This window comes from Rhagoletis pomonella, unplaced genomic scaffold, assembly GCF_013731165.1.
Source record: "Rhagoletis pomonella isolate Grant_MI unplaced genomic scaffold, Rhpom_1.0 Rhpom_scaffold_00566, whole genome shotgun sequence".
NCBI lineage: Eukaryota > Metazoa > Arthropoda > Insecta > Diptera > Tephritidae > Rhagoletis > Rhagoletis pomonella.
The window spans coordinates 57,900-74,858 of NW_023459120.1; the positions used below are offsets into that span (position 1 = coordinate 57,900).

General features: G+C 38.9%; 1 protein-coding gene across 1 annotated transcript in view; it reads left to right on the forward strand.

Moving 5' to 3' along the window:
* The window catches only part of LOC118751152, a 46,713-nt gene extending 33,523 nt beyond the window's left edge, over positions 1-13,190 (forward strand). The window contains exons 3-8 of the mRNA XM_036485916.1: positions 6,696-6,900; positions 6,980-8,237; positions 8,298-8,494; positions 9,617-9,748; positions 9,918-10,099; positions 11,282-13,190. Coding sequence (XP_036341809.1) covers positions 6,696-6,900; positions 6,980-8,237; positions 8,298-8,494; positions 9,617-9,748; positions 9,918-10,099; positions 11,282-11,476 — 2,169 coding nt within the window. The 3' untranslated portion in view covers positions 11,477-13,190. The remainder of the gene's footprint in view (positions 1-6,695; positions 6,901-6,979; positions 8,238-8,297; positions 8,495-9,616; positions 9,749-9,917; positions 10,100-11,281) is intronic.
* Positions 13,191-16,959: the final 3,769 nt, after the last annotated feature.

Below are 16,959 nucleotides of genomic sequence, written 5' to 3' on the forward strand. Positions count from 1 at the left end.
TGCATTGGTGGTTACGTAATACTTGAATAGCCCCTTTACATGATTTTATGCATATTTATTATTTTCAAATTTATTATTTCACATGTTTCTTTTCAAGTTTTTCTTTTTTTTATTTGTTTATATTTTTTTTGATGATTTCGATTTCTTTAATATTTCTTAATTTTTTGATTTTTCCTTAAATTTTTTGTTTTAAAATTTTTCGGATTATTCAACTCTGACGTTTTCTTAAAATTATCAACTGTATGTATTTACACCTAGTTTTTTACATTTTTGATTTCAACATTTAAGTTTCTTAATTATTCTCAAACCCAAGTTTTTGTGCTTTATTTGCGATGTGTTCGAAATCTCGTTCAGTGGTTTTTCTTCTAATTTTATATTGGTTTTGTTTTACATTTTTAACTCCATTTATGACACGTACAAACAACAGCGTCGCCCAGCCTAATTTGGCGCTCATTGAGGCATTCCTCAACGTTTTCATAAAAGCTTGTAGCCCACATACTTACTTGTCATTTGTTGGTTGGCCCATAAATTTATAAGGTTTTGTTTTGGTAGCTTAAAGTAGTTTAACACTTACCTTATTTTGCCAAATTGGCCGTTCACTGAAATGTTGTAGGCAAAAAGCAGTTGGAGAAATATGGCAATGCAGAAATCGACCGCTTACATACATATGCATGTACATTGTATTGATACCAGTACTTCCAAATTCCATTTTTTCTTCCTTTTTGAGATTTTGAAAACTGTAGAGCTGCTCGGTATTATCGCACCGACATTTTGAGAACAATTGAAGTCGTAGGAATTGTTTATTTAGTTATTAACATTTTTTTTTAACATTAATATGCAAATAAAGAATTACCACTACTACTACTACTATAATAAATTACAAAAAAAAAGCTTCAAAAGTACCAAGTATTCAAAATGGAATTTGTTTTACAAACACGCAAGGTTTTAAATTTTTGCTTTTGCCACTGTAAGCGCTAGCTGAAGATCACAAAACAACAACAAGAGCCACGGCATTTACCTCAAGTTACACTTTGTGCGGCTAGGCCCCTCGGCCTCCACTCATTATCTCAACAGCCAACAAAAGTAACTTCAAAACAGAGTAAAAAAAAACAAATATTTGAAAGAGCAGCTTGTAGAACCTTCTTCAACCTCCAACAGAGTTCAAGAGCGCTGTGACATAAGCGATGTAAACAGAAATACAAGCAGAATAAAATGTTCAAGAATTTTGGTATAACATTTGCCATTTTTTGTCCTATACATATGTACATACATACATACACATGTAGATACATATTTATATTTATTTCATTTAGAGCTTAAAGTTTTTTCATGCGACGACTTTTTGTGTCTCATCGTTTACATATTTTTATCAGTTAATCACTTCATTGTCAGCGTTGCGCACCTTGCTAGCAAACTGCTAACCTTTAAGCCGGATTTAATTTGCTTAGTGCACAGATTTGGCTTTGATTGTGATGAGCTTTAATTACTCTGAACTGACTTCTAATGAAAATTTACATTGAATAAGATTCTTAATGCCATTTTGATGGGTGCTTATAGTTTTTTTTGGCCATATAATAAAAAAAAAAAAGATAAATAATTAGTCATGACGATACAAAGCACAAGCAGGATGCCGGACTTTTTAGCCATAAACCATTTTTACTGATACCATTTTTATGTGAAAGCTTTGAAAAGGCTTTTGAAAAATGTAAAAATTTTTGATATAAGGCGCAATTTCTCCGCACTTTCTTAAGATTATCGATTTATCGAAGTCAAAGTTTAATACGAATCATTTTTAATTGAAAATGATGCTTTCTACACAAGCTGAAATCATTTAAAACAAATGAAAACAAATTTGGGATGAATAAAAATAAATGAGGCAAATGCTTGTCAAGCTCAAAATCATAAGTTGCGATCCCTTTAAGCTCTCTGAAGCTTTCTATACATTTTGTATAGACGCGTGCAGAGTAAAAGCTCTCTCCGTCCATCGTTGCATTAAATCAGTTATTAATGCAACGATAGACGGACAGAGCTTTTACTCTGCACCAGCATCTATACGAAATATATAGAAAACTTAAAAATCACGAATAAAGGCGGTGTTCATCGCTGCTTTAATGATACATATGTTCTTAAAAGTTTTGTAATTCTAGCAGGAAAATTTCATAAAAACTCGGAAAAGCTCAAAAGAGCGATTAAAGCTCCTTATCTACATAATAAAGAAGGCAACTTTGTGCGATCTAAAATGAAAGTTTTTAGTTGGCTGTGGATCTTAGTTGGTCACTCTATGCGCCTGGTAAGCTTTTTATTATTGCTTTTCTGTGAAAGCTTCATGCACAAACTTGATTCGCAATAATTTTCAATTTTTACAATTTTTATGTGAATTTCAAAAGCTCCATTTCAGCGGCAACACATAAATCCACGAAATACATTTCTTATTTATTGCTAATTTATTTCACAGCCTTTGTTTATATTTATGTATTTGCTGTTGCAATTACCTGCTGTGCGTTTTAGTGCGTTTCCCATAGTGCAAAAAGCATATTTTATTGCTGTTCGCTGCCGCCTGAAGCGCTAAGCATACATATTTGGGCATTTCGCGTAAATTATGTGCGTATAAAAAGCGGCAGCATTGTTTGCGCCAAAGAATTTGTTAAAAAATTTTCTTGTACCCGGAAAATACAAGCGAAATCCTCTACTTTGCAGCGCTTTTTTGCAGCTTTATACGCGCTCACGCGCCCAGCTTGAATGCCGAATAACGCCGGCAATTGATTTTTGCGAAATATTATTTTGTCTAAGAAAAAAGCAGTCCGACTCTTGCGTTGTGAAATTTATGAGTAGTTTTTGTTGTTTTTATAAATTTTTTGTACGACTGTTTTGTAATGCGAAATTTATGTGCATTTGTTTCTCGTTGTAAATCACTGCCGAGCGTTTTGCATTTTTTGAAGGTTGCCTTGTCAGCGAAAAGTTGCGAAAATGTGAAAAATATGGAAAAAAAAGACTTTTGCATTTTTCATAAAATTTTCTGCCCCAATTGCTGATGTACAACGCACACACGCTCGCATGGCATGCATCGCTTTCGTGTGTATGTGTGCAGTGCATGTCAACAAATAAATATCTGCAGCTCGCTCATTGTGCTAGCGTGCGTGTGGCATGCAAATAAACGCTCGCACCACTCAAAATGCAGCAAACGTTGAAAGACATATCCTTGGGTGGCGCGATTTTTTTCTTCGCACTATATTTGCAATTCCCTTTTCACGCTTTCTTTTTTACACTTTCCTTTTTAGTTTTTCCTTTTTTTATTTTTCCTTTTTTTCTTGTTGCGCTGTTTACATGCCGCTTGTTGCATTTATACCTCTCCGCCACGCGCATTTGCATATTCGTGTCGCTACGCGCTCGTCGCTATTAGCTACTGCCATGACCCCCCCCTGCCACCATTCTCCCACGCCATCACACCCACATTGAAATTATGCAAGCAACCCTTCTAACACTCCATCGCTGCTTCGCTGCTATGTTTGCCTTTGCTTCCGCCTGCACGCGCTCTGATGGATTGCCAGTAATCACACTTGACAGGTTTCCAATGTGGCAGCCACGGAAGCAGCTCCAAAACAATATGAGTGTTGCTATTTGTATACATCTTTTGTTGTTTGCTTTTTGTTGTACCTACTTTGTGTGTTGCATGTTGCACTTATGTATTGTGTGTACATTTCGTTGCACACTTTCTAACATACAAAGCAAACATTCGTGTCACTTTTAACCGGCTTTGGGTGGCGAGCGTGAGTAGAGATATCATTTAAGGCGCGCTGTGGGTTTCGGGTGGTCCTCTGGGCAGTGGCGTTGATGGTAAATTGTGATAAAGGGTGAAGAGTGCTTGGTTATTGCTGCACTCAAAACTGGCTTGAAGAAATAGGCGATTGCTACATTGAACTTAGCTCCGTCTAATTTAACCTTCATGCCAGAGATGGCTCCTCTCCTGTGTAAGGAAAAGCTTCCTAAGAAAGTGTGTGTGGCTTGATTGTGCTGTTAATTATAATTATCTGAGTAGACTTAAATGGTGTTTATTATAAAAATATTCGACTCAGCTCTTGCACCGAAGCGACTTCATTGCTACTCAGGTCGAAATTTTAGGGAAGTACTTTTGATATCATTTTGATAGGCTAATCATTACCAACAGTGCCCTAGTATAGTGACCAGCCTTAGGCAAACTATGCGAGGTCGGTAAACGAAGTATGTTACAAAGAGCCCTGGCCTTCAGAAGCACTGAATCTAGTTCTCAATAAGATGCCCATTGATGTGTACTTAAAGAAAACCGCGATGTACTCAGCAGTACGACTCAGTAAGTCTGGGCTGTGGGGATCGAGAACTTTTGGACATAGTTCAATTTTAGGCCTTACCTCGATGGTATGAAGCCTGGATTTTGGCTTGAATGTACGGGAGCAGTTTCTATCCAAAACGGAATGCAGCAGTCGATAAGGAAGCTATCTGTATCTACACTGACGGGTCCAAGATGGACTACGGTGTAGCGACAGGGGTATATTCCGAGGAGCTGGGTGTCAATGGGTTCATGTACGTACTGCTAAGTAGCCTCGCTAGGTCCTTTGGCCGAATCCCATTTAGGACATTTGCTTCTAGCTACGGTGATACTAGGAAGCGGAGTCTGGCCCTGGTGAGGGCTTCACAGTGGCACATAATGTACTCTGCTGTTTCCTGTTCTTGGTTGCCCAACCTACATTGGTCAGAGTTAATAACTCTTATGTTTGACAGGTGTTTCATTACTCTATATTGGCCAGTAAGAAAGCCTGTTACAATTCTTACTTCATACCTACTGAGGTGAAGGAGTTCTTCGGTTTACCATATCCGGATTGAAGGACTTGGCCTATCTGTTACCTTCTGTATTTGTCCAGTAATATTGCGCTTCGTTCTTCACCCAGATATAGTAGATTCGCCTAACGAAGCTCCATGGCAGACCGGTAAAAGGTCCTGGGCCTATGAATCCTTGTGCAGCCCCTTTTCTGGCCAGAATATCTCTCCTGGTGCCCATATGGGGTATACCCGGTTCCTGGAGGCGATCCGTATTAAAATTTGAAGACAGTCTTACACCAGATTTGAGGTTACCTCGTGTTTGGTTGCCCCACTTGGTTGTAGAAAACATACCGTAAACTCCTGCTCTGAAGCCGTCGTCTGTCTTAGAGTCGTCAGTATACCAGATATGGCTTTCGGGGTTTAAGTCGTTCGTTGTCCCAGTTATTCCTGTAGGGGAAAAAATACCTAATATAACCCTGAGGGTGGAAGGGTGTATGAGCTTCTTGTCCCCTACACTGTCCCCTGAGGTGAGCCTTGCTTTAAACATTAGAGCCTTTTCTTATTACCATGGGGAGGCAGGTCAGAAAGCACCTCTAAAGCCGCAGTTGGCGTTGTTCTCATCGCACTAAGTGATGCCCACGCAGGCCAGGGTCAAAAACATATTTATCACTATTTATTCATTCGCTTCCATACTTAAAATTGTATCCGCCAAATCAAAGTGCTATTTGAGTAGGTATATGTAGGTAGAGATTAAGGAGGTCTTTACAGAGCGTAACTGTCGCGTTGGCAAGCGAGAGGGTAATGATCAGAGCACTGTGTGTGTTAGTGCTCACGTCTGTTCTAAGACTCACTTATACCTACATAGTAATCGTTTGGAATTCTCAACTGCTGCATAAAAAATATGTATACACCTTATCACTCAAGATCATTCTCAAGTGACAATATAATCTTTCTACATAAGGAATATGTATGTATATATTACATACCATACAAGAAACTTCATTAAAATACTAAGTCCTCCATTTTTTATTCTAAGAAACTCAAAGGCTTATTAATTACTTTTTCGCTAATTTTTTTTTTCTTTCACAACCATCAACTAATTCGCTCAACTTCCTTACGCCCTATACCCCTTTTACTATTTTCTTTTCAACATTTTCCCTCGAGGGGTATCTGTGGTGCTCCCCCTACTTAATATCAAAGCATTTATATACTTAACCCTCCATCCTGTCATCTCTTAAGTGCCCACCCTCCTAATAGCCTATCAAGCAACTGCAGTCTCTAAGTGTAGCGATTTGTTTTTGTCATTTATGTCTTTGAGCAAACGCTCAAGTGCTGCCACTCTATGTGGCAAGCATAAAGTGTATGTGTGTGAATACAAGTCGCATGAGGTCGCCACTATTATTGCCGAGTACGCCACAGTTTTAACACGCGCGCGTAGGGTTGACTACAGCTGTCGCCCCCACCCTGTCGCCGCCTCGGCTTTGTGCGGCCACAGACCTACTGGCCCATTCACCCCATTTGCGAGCTAATTAAATTACGCGAATTGTTTTGCTGCTGAAGATTAAGTGGCACAAATGCGCTGGGGAGGACGTTCATATTAACGTGTTGGGTGCGGCCAGAGGAAGATGAAAGCGCGCAGAAAAGAAAGTTTGCCTGCTTTCATTTGTAGGGTTGCATTCGCTGTTTATCTTCCACTAAGTTGCCTTCTGTATAATTAAATATGAACTAATTTCCGAGATTTTTCGTTTGCTGCCACAATGGAGCAAATGTCCGCGCAATCCACACTCCACTACTTGCCCATATTTCTCTCGACCGCGCTGATTGTTTTCCAACGCAGCTTCAAAGCTACACACAACTGGCAAGCGCTGCAACTGACCAATCTCGTGTTCTCTGTTTTTCAGGAGCAATTGCGTCGCCGGCGCGAAGAGGAAGAGCGCATCGCGCAACAAAATGAGTTTCTACGCAACAGTCTGCGCGGTTCACGGAAGCTCAAGGCGCTGCAGGACAACAAGGCAGCAGCACAACAGCAACCGGTTGCTGCGGAGCGTGTAACTGGTGTGGAGAATGAGGCGTATATGGACGATGAGGAGGTCGAAAAGATCAATGGTGAGCACAACAGCTTTAGAGCTTGAATATAAATTTTTAGTCGTAAGCATTGTTTCTCTCTCTCTCACTCTCTCTTCAGGCTACGGCGAGCTGATCGCCGCGCTGACACGCTTGCAGAATCAACTCACCAAAAATGGCATGTCCACACTTGCAGGCCGAGTGTCGGCTGCCCACAATGTGCTGAGCGGCGCGGGTGTGGCTCATGCGCTTGCTGCGCGCGCCGCGGTACTGCAGCGCCGTCGCCCACGGGTTGCCAACCCGGTTAGCGCAAATGCTTCTACGCTACAAAAGGATATCGTGGAACTGCTGACGCAATCGAATACCGCCGCCGCCATTGAGCTGGGTAATTTGCTGACGAGTCATGAAATGGAGGGTCTGCTGTTAGCGCATGATCGCGTAGCGACACTCACCGATGCCACGCCGTCACCAACGCTCAGCGGCACGAGCAGCCCACAGCAGACATCAGCGGGTGCCAGTGTTGCGCCAGTACCGCTACCGAAGAGCGCAGCGGTGCGCGGCACAGCCGTGGCTCCACCTGTGGTGCCGCCGCCGCTAGCGCAGCGCAGTGCCATGCCACTGCCGCCGAATGTAGTGGGTGGAGCGGGGACACAGCACGCGCCGCCGCAACATGGTGGCTTTATGAAGCAACCGATGCGCGCCGATTCGCCGCCATTGAGCGCCTGCTTCGGCACGCTCAACGATCAGAACGACAACATACGCATCATACAGATTGAGAAGTCCACGGAACCGCTGGGCGCGACGGTGCGCAACGAGGGTGAGGCGGTCGTCATTGGACGCATAGTGCGTGGCGGAGCTGCCGAGAAGTCAGGGCTGCTGCACGAAGGCGACGAAATACTCGAGGTGAACGGGCAAGAGCTGCGCGGCAAAACGGTAAACGAGGTGTGCGCTCTGCTAAGCTCCATGCAGGGTACGCTGACCTTTCTTATTGTGCCCGCGGGCAGTCCACCACCGGGCGGCGGCCATCGCGAAAATGCCGTGCTGCATGTGCGCGCCCACTTCGACTACGACCCCGAAGATGATTTGTACATACCATGTCGCGAGCTCGGCATCAGCTTCCAGAAAGGTGATGTGCTACACGTGATTTCGCGCGACGATCCCAACTGGTGGCAGGCGTATCGCGAAGGCGAAGAGGACCAAACGCTGGCCGGTCTCATACCTAGTCAATCGTTTCAGCATCAGCGCGAGACCATGAAGTTGGCCATTGCCGAGGAGGCGGGGTTAGCGCGCAGTCGCGGCAAGGATAGCAACAAGGGTGCGACGCTGCTGTGCGCGCGCAAGGGACGAAAGAAGAAGAAGAAGGCCAGCTCGGAAGCAGGGTGAGTAGCGAACATCTAAAAATTGTAAGGTTAAGTACTAATAGTTTTTTCATTCTTCAGTTATCCGTTGTACGCAACGACGGCGCCCGATGAAACGGACCCCGAGGAAATACTCACCTACGAAGAGGTCGCCTTATACTATCCACGTGCCACACACAAACGGCCCATTGTGCTGATCGGGCCACCAAATATCGGACGTCACGAGCTGCGCCAGCGCCTGATGGCCGACTCGGATCGCTTCTCGGCGGCAGTGCCACGTGAGTTTGGGGAAAATAAGTAATCGTTGCTGTAGGTTTGCTCGGCGTGCGTGGCTCGGCTGTAGAATGCTAAATTTCTCCTTACTACCGGTTTTCCATAATTTTGGATCAAAAGAGATTTTTTATTGTATTTCTTATTAGTTTGTATATTACGAAGCTGAGTTCGTTAGCCGATTTTTGTAGTGGTTTTCTTTATCGAATTTTGCGACTTAATTTTCCAATTTGTTTACTTTTAAATATTTTTTTATTTGCATCATTACTTTTTAGTTTTTTTTTTGTTTGCCTAAAAATATTTTTGCTCGCGAGATTTTTTAAACACTCGCCTTTTTATCAAAAAATTTTCCTGTTTCGTTTTTGCTTTTAGTTTTCTATTTGTTAGAGGAGAAACTGAAAAAGGGTAAATCTTCAAAAAAATATACACAAAATTAAATTGCACTCTTCATTTAGTTAGAGTTGAAAAAAGTAGCTAGAAATTTTCAGTAATCGCAATCCCATTTCGTCCCACTGTGAAAATACTTCCTACTTTCCATTCGCTTTAATATATCTGATTAACAGTCGCACGCAGAAGTAATTAAGCGGCGATTTCCTTGCGCTCTACTTCACACACGGCGCACGCTGCGCGCACAGCCAAACCAACGCAGATACATCCGGCAGCTTGCCCTTAAATCCTTTCGTAGCCTTGCAATATAAAACGCATATTAAAGGCGCGCGCCTACCATCTTCGCGCTCAAGAATATATTTGTTTGTAGACCTGTGTCACTAACGACTTAATTGCTGCAGTCAAAGCCAAAAATTTTCACCTCCAATTCAATCAGCAGTACAGCGCTGTCAGCATCCTTGGCTTATCTTTTGCCGCAAAAGCTCATGCATACACACTCATACGCACACATAAGCTGCTTACCACAAGCACAGCATGCTTTTCATATGTCAGCCAATCTGTTACGCCGTGCCGCGCAAGCCGCTTACCTGCAACTACTTCAGTTCCACACCACCTCCACCTCCCCTTAATCTACTCATTTATTCTCACTCACTCTAACTTGCGGTCATACATACATACTTAATTTTTTATTTACCTCTGCTGTCTTCTCTTGCCTCTTCTTTTGCACCTTCTTTGCCCTGCAGATACATCACGTGCGCGCCGCGAAGGTGAAGTACCCGGCGTTGATTATCACTTCATCACGCGCCAAGCCTTTGAGGCGGACATACTGGCGCGCCGCTTCGTCGAACATGGCGAATACGAGAAGGCTTACTATGGTGAGTAATTTAAAAGTACATATGTACATACATACACATACATGCTCACTCTGTGTGTACATGTGTGAGTGCTTTTCATATCCTATTTTTTAAACGAATTAAGTAAATTGCAATTTTCACATATCCTTGCATATCCTCTCAACTCTTCGAATTTCCTCCATCATTGCAGGCACCTCGCTGGAGGCCATACGTACAGTGGTGGCGAGCGGTAAAATCTGTGTACTGAACCTCCATCCACAGAGTTTGAAATTGTTGCGCGCCTCCGATTTGAAGCCGTATGTGGTGCTGGTGGCGCCACCGAGTCTCGATAAACTGCGGCAGAAGAAAATCCGAAATGGCGAACCGTTCAAGGTGAGTGGAAGAAGATTATTTCTTTTAAGAAGCAAATCAGGAGCACAACATCTCTTCGACAAGTTGAAGAATTAAAGATCCAAGTTGCCATGATCTAGCAGTCTGAGATCCCAGTATTTGCCTTAGAATAGAACGCCTGTTTAGGCGTTCATCAATTTTCAGGCTTCCAGCACTTTATTTAGCTGTAATATATAAATTCCGGCGTGGGAGCTGAAAGAAATACGCCTAAAGGGCTTGATGTGCAGTTCTGCCGTCTTATAAATACCATTTTTCACCGCAAGCCTTAGGTTAGGTTAGGTGGCAGCCCGTGCAACCGGGGCTCACTTAGACAATTGAGAGATTGTCCTTTGTGATACAACATTCTGAACGGCACCCAATACTTAATCGATAAAACGCCCCGAGCCGATTATGTATTGACAAATTCGGCAAATCTCAATACCCCGGAGTAGCTCGGGGCTATTAAGTATGTGGGAGACAATCTTAGCCTGGCAAACGCAGGGCACCTAAAAAGGTATGTGTTGAAGTGATTCCACCCTCGTCATCTTCCAGACAACTGCGACATACGGGGTCCGGATTGGACAGTGACCCGGTAAAACCCCCTCCAAAAGTGAGAGCTGCGGCTTTGTAAGTGTGAGGAGTGCCCTCAACCGCCCTCGGCTGCCCTTGGCCAGAAAGACCAATGCGATCGCGCATGTCCTGGTTTTCGCTCAGGGGATGTCAGCTTGTCGCATCCTCTCTGAAGTATTACTCTTAAAATTCTGTTGGGATATTTTGCCAGGTTGGCGCAATCACCAAGTCTCGAACCTTGTTTACTGAGTTCCAATTAACTTACTTCATAAATCATAGTCCCAGGAATGCAGTTATCGGCGTCCAAGCTCAAAAGGCGAGCTGTGGTTGCCTCAAGCGTCAGTTAGATCTACACTATGATAATTTACTGAAGTATCGCTTAACAGTCGGGTTGTAGCTATCGCAGGTGGTTTTATGCAAGCGGAAAATTTCCGCATGACGCGAGCCCTTGAAGTGCTCCTTCAGACAGCGGTGCATCTAAAAACTCTTTCCCTGGCTCGTAGATTTGCATTGATAAAATTCACTTTATTATTTTGTTTTGGACTGAGTCGATCGTAGCTTACAAACTCATCATCTTTTGACTATCATTATTAAATAATCTCGTATCTCTTTCAGGAGGAGGAACTCAAAGACATTATAGCCACTGCACGCGACATGGAGGCGCGCTGGGGTCATCTCTTCGACATGATAATCATAAACAACGACACAGATCGGGCATATCAACAGCTGCTGGCCGAGATTAATTCATTGGAACGCGAACCACAATGGGTGCCAGCCAGTTGGGTGCATAACAATCGAGACGAGTCATAAAGTCGAGCTGAAATAAATAGAGTGCAAACGGAATGGAATTAAACGAGGCGGAAGTACGAGGTTAGGCAATAAACAGGGATAGGAATAGGGGCAGGGTAAGGAAATTAGAAGCAGCGAAAGTTAATTTGAAAAGAGAAATGAAGGCAATGAGCGTCGCAGCGGCGAAGGAAAACTGTTCATAGTAATATTGAGGTTGAAATTGTTATATGATTGCGGCTAAAGTCTGTGAAAGGTCGATGAAAACTCGAGTTGCCAAATGGCGGCTGCTTTGAGTGCTGAAATATCGATTTCAATATTCAATTCAATTCAATATTTTTTGGTGGATGATTTTCAGTTTTAATCAATTTGCATGTATATTTTTTTTTTTTGCTAAAAAACATTCATTTAGATTTAAAAAAAATTTGCATTGCTCGCTTTTGTACTCCTTAGCTGCTTATTTATCTCTGGTTACGTAAGCTTTTAAAATGTCCTTAAATTTCTCGCGATTGTTTTTTGATTTTAACCGAAATTTCGCCCACACTGCGACACTGTGCCTCGCCGCTTCGTATAGGTTTCTAGCATAGTACAGGATTTTGCCAGGCAAAAGTGGCTGCAGATGCTTTATTTCCAAGCAAAAATGCAATAATTACTACATATATTTACATACATACACTTATACTTATTTACTTAGACATACAGTATACTACATACATATACATATTTACATAGACCCACTCACACAGAAACATATGTATGTATATGTAACTTGTTGATTTAATTGATAAAATTTTACACTTAATTTGGAATTTTCCGCGTCAGACTGGGGCGTTGAGGGCGTTGAAAAAAAATAATAAATAAAAAATAACAATAATAAGAAAAGTGGGAAAATTTATTGATGATAAGGCAACTAACTGTGCTTTATATCTAATATCTTTTATAAAAGAAAACAATATCGCTACCTAAAGGTGAAAAGGTGCCAAGTCCACTTTTTTCAAAACTACATCGATTTTTCGTCTCTCCTAAACAATTTCAAAAAAAAAAAGGATTTGGCGCCTTGTCACGTTTAAGTAACGATATTTTATTGAAAATTTATTACAAAAAATGAGTTGTTTTCGTTTTAAGTGTAATATAAAAATTAGTGGCCCTTTTCATAAAAATTCAAAAAATTGTAACTGCTGCTTATAAAAAAGATCGATCAAATTAGGTCATTTGAATTTTTTATGAATTTGGCTATTAAAAACTTTAAAATACCAAGTCTAACAGAGTATCACAAAATAGTTTTAATTTACGTTATGTTATAAAATATTGTTCTACATAATATATATATATATATGTATATGCATGTGTACTAAATCCGAGAAATTCCTTAATTGCAAAATGTGTGTAAATTTGTTAATTTAAATTTGATTGTTTACCTTTATCTTTTCGCGCGTAAAAAGTAGTTGCAAACAGAATTATGAGAAGAAATAATACCTTAATATATAAAATTAAAAAAAAGGCCAAAAAAAAATTTGGCTTTTTAAAGCAGTTTTGTAAATTAGTACCTATTTTAAGAAAAAAAAATGAATTTTGTAAAAAATCGACTAGCTAAATGCATGTAAAAAAGAACTAAAAGAACTAGGGGAGAAACTAAGCAAATTCCAAAAACAACAAACAACATTTCTAGCAGCTGCTGGCCAAACGAGCAACGATTTCAATGGTTTTGCGCTGAAGTGCTGGAATTGAAAACAAAAAAGTACGAAACAAAAAAAAATAAATAAAAATTTCATGGAAAAAGAATTTACTTTAAACTTACGTACCATAACAACTAATATAACAAAAACAAATCCAATAATAAAAAAACACAAAGTGCTAGTAACTAAATAAAAGAAAGTTTAAAATCCATATGTATAATCAAAAAAAAGAAACAAACACACAAAAAAATACAAAACAAAAAATAGTAAAAAAGCATAGAACAAAAATCATTAAACACAGCAGCTCATAAAACTAAACGAAATGTGGCAATAGTCGAGAAAAAAGAAGCAAAAAGGAAATTAAATTACAAAAATATATATAAAAAAAAAAAACAAAATGTAAAATAATAATATATAAACTAGTTAAAGCCAAAAGTTAGTCACCAAAACTGTAAAGTTGTTTGGCGCATAATTCTACAGCCGGCGCTGAAAACAAAAGTCCGAGATTTTCTAAATAATCGATATTCACAACGCTAATGTCCAACTTTTTTCAAGGATAAAAATGCAGCAGGTTGCGAACTAACAGCCAACTAAGGCACTCAAACTGTCTAAATCTGTTGACAGCCAGCGAAAATATCCCACTAGGAAATCGGTCGCTGAAAGGGAAAGTTGGAGAAGAAACTGAATGGTTTAGTTTATATATGAGGGGCGAAAAATAATCGCTAAATACCAAGCCTTATTTTTAGATTATTCCAAAATGCTTATTTTTTCGATCAAGAATAATCGTTAAATTTGGATTTTTATTTTTTTTTTTTAGAAAAATTTATTTGTTATTTTGCGATTTTAAATTTTTTGCTTATTGTTAACCGTTTTTATGGCCGTTTTAAATCTTTCACAGGAAAAAAAATTAAATCTGAACACGACGGTTATAATATGATTGAAAAAATGTAAAATTACTAACACAAATTTATCGAAACAACAAAAGTCCAAAAATTACAGTTATTCTTTATCGAAGATATAAAAATTATAAAATAACGGTTAAAATTGATCGAAACAATAGAAATCTATACCTAACGATTTAGTTCAAAATTTGATAACCGTTAAGGCCCCTGTAAAATACACTTTCATCAAAAAAAATAGCAGCAGTGACTAACAGAAACGGAAGCTAGTTGTAAAAAAATGAATATAGATGATGAAATAGGACAAAAAAAATTAGGTAAAACAATAAAGAGAGAAAAATTAAATTTCTTTCATGCATTGTTTTTTTTTGAAATTTATATTTGTGTTGATAGGTGAAAGTAAAAAACATACTATTAAAAAATGAATGGAAAAATTAGAAAATGTTAGAAATTGTGCAAGGAAATGGAAAAGTATGTGAGAGCGCCAAAATAGTTATATAGAATTATAAAACAGAATAACAATATGAAAGAAATGAAAAACTATAAAAGCGTAAGCTAATACTAACACTTAAATTTAAAACTAGACACGGACTTCGATAAGCTTGAAAAAAAAACATTGTAAAATTCCATCATATTAGAAAACCATATTAATATGCATGTTTTTTTTTGCTGAACTAGTCTACAGTTTGAGGAAGGAAATCACATTAGCAGGCCCAGCTTTATGATTTTTCAACGGTAGATACTATTTAATTTTCAATTAAAAAAATCGGGGAAGGAAAAAGTTGAACGGTTAACAACTCTAATGCTTTCTTCATCTCAGAATTTTGTCTCTCCTTTTTTGTTCTAATTCAAAATTTCAAAACCTTCAACTTTTATTTAAAAATATATTAGTCCGACGTAAGCTCCAGTGTGCTCCTTCAATATCTAAAAAACAAAAATAAATAAATGGAATTTGATTTTCGATAAAAAATACTGAAAATTTGAAACTGAGAAACGTTAGAAAACTCTTTCAAAATTTTGCCTTACTTTGTTCTTTTCTAGAGCAAAAATCTTCAAAGACGCATACACTGTACAAAACCTGTTTTTCTTAGTAGCTAAGTTAATGAAAACTTGGGGAAGCTTTAAAAAGACGCCAATACTTCCTGTAGTTATAGTACACTGAAGAAAGGCTTGTAATTCCGTGCCTTAGTTCAGTCTATTGTGGTTTCCTCAACCTAGTAAGAATTCCAGATGTTAGCATGAGCAGCCGTTACTATTATGTGTACTATTTGTACAATCATATTTTTTGTTGCTGATATCTTTTGAAGATTTTCAATATAATTAAATAGCAAAATCTTCAATCCTTACCTCAGAAAGAGATGCTGCAAACATCACCGCTCAAGTGCTTCACCAATGATGTAATACCGATCTTGTATGATAAATGTAGCTGGCAGCATTTAATTAGCAACAAAGTTAAGAACAAAAAAGCTTACAGTCCGACTTGTTTCAACCCTTTATTGTACCATAATAATAACTCCACTGTTTTCTACTAAAAACTAAATAAAAAAGAATGTTGCCTGCATCAATAAAACAGCAGCAACATGCGCTTACCAATATATAAACATACACATAAAACCACGTTAAAACTAATACTATTCGTAAGTGTGCGTGCTAGAAATGTTTAAATACAAAAAAAAAAAACGAGAAAAACATTGTCTAATAATAATATTGTATGTATGTTAAATTCTTATGTAAATCGTAACAAACGATCGAAAAACAAAAATGTTGAATAAAAATCGTTAAACTAAGAAAAGAGAACGTAAAACTTATGCTAACAGAAGTAAAAATAAAAAGGCAAACCTGAAACTAAGTAGCGTAGCATGTATGTAAAACACTTATGAAAACAAGTCGTCAAACAAAACAGAAATGTATTAAAGATAAAGGTAAATAAAATGATAAAAAAATGTTATTCAACATTTAAATAAATCATGTAATTATATTAAAGAAATTTAAAATACAACAAATCAAGGAAAAAATAAAATGAAATAGAGTTTATTTATAACTAAAATATTTGCGCACTTGCGTTAGCATTTCCTGCTGGGACCTTCACAGTTTGACTGCGACTGTATACTTCTAGCACGGTCACAAACCAAGCATTTACTTCCAACTGGATGATAAACCAAACGGACATTCAATACCAGATGCAGTGCCTTTAAACAGTTTGCCAGAAACAAAAGTAACGGCTTCCGGTCATTCACTTTGCGCACCGGAAATACAATTTTTACTGCGTTTAGGTGGTCCTTTTAGAAAACTGTTTGGATCTATTCGAATCTACAAGTTTCGGCGCATCGATTGAAAGAGCTTTTTCGAAAATCGCTCTAAAGGTTTTTGAATGGCGAACGCTTTTTGAAAAAGAAAATCTCGATTTTTCGCGTTTTTTCTAAATAAAACTAACATTTATGATTTTTGCAACAAAAACGGTATATTTCCAGAAAGCGCAAGAAATTTGGCGTCACTCGAGGCCACAACGAAAGTTATCGGGCGATATAAAGTATCGAAATTATCGTTGTGAACATGCTCCTCCAGACCACTTTTAGAAATTTTTTGTCTGAAACCTCTAAGGGTTTTGAAAGATTTAAAACTGGTTTTCAATACGCAAAAGGCCAAAGAATCAATCCCAATTCATGAAAAATTCAGTTTTTATTCGGAACATAGAAAAAAGTCTAGTCGAATACGTGACATTTTTTCATATAATCTGCAGGTCATGAAGACTTTTCAAAAGCACCGTTACTTCCGGTCATTCACTTTGCGCACCGGAAATGCAGATTTTACTGCGTTTAGGTGGTCCTTTTAGAAAAGTTTTTGGATCTATTCGAATCTACAAGTTTCGGCGCATCGATTGAAAAAGCTTTTTCGAAAATCGCTCTAAAGGTTTTTGAATGGCGAACGCTTT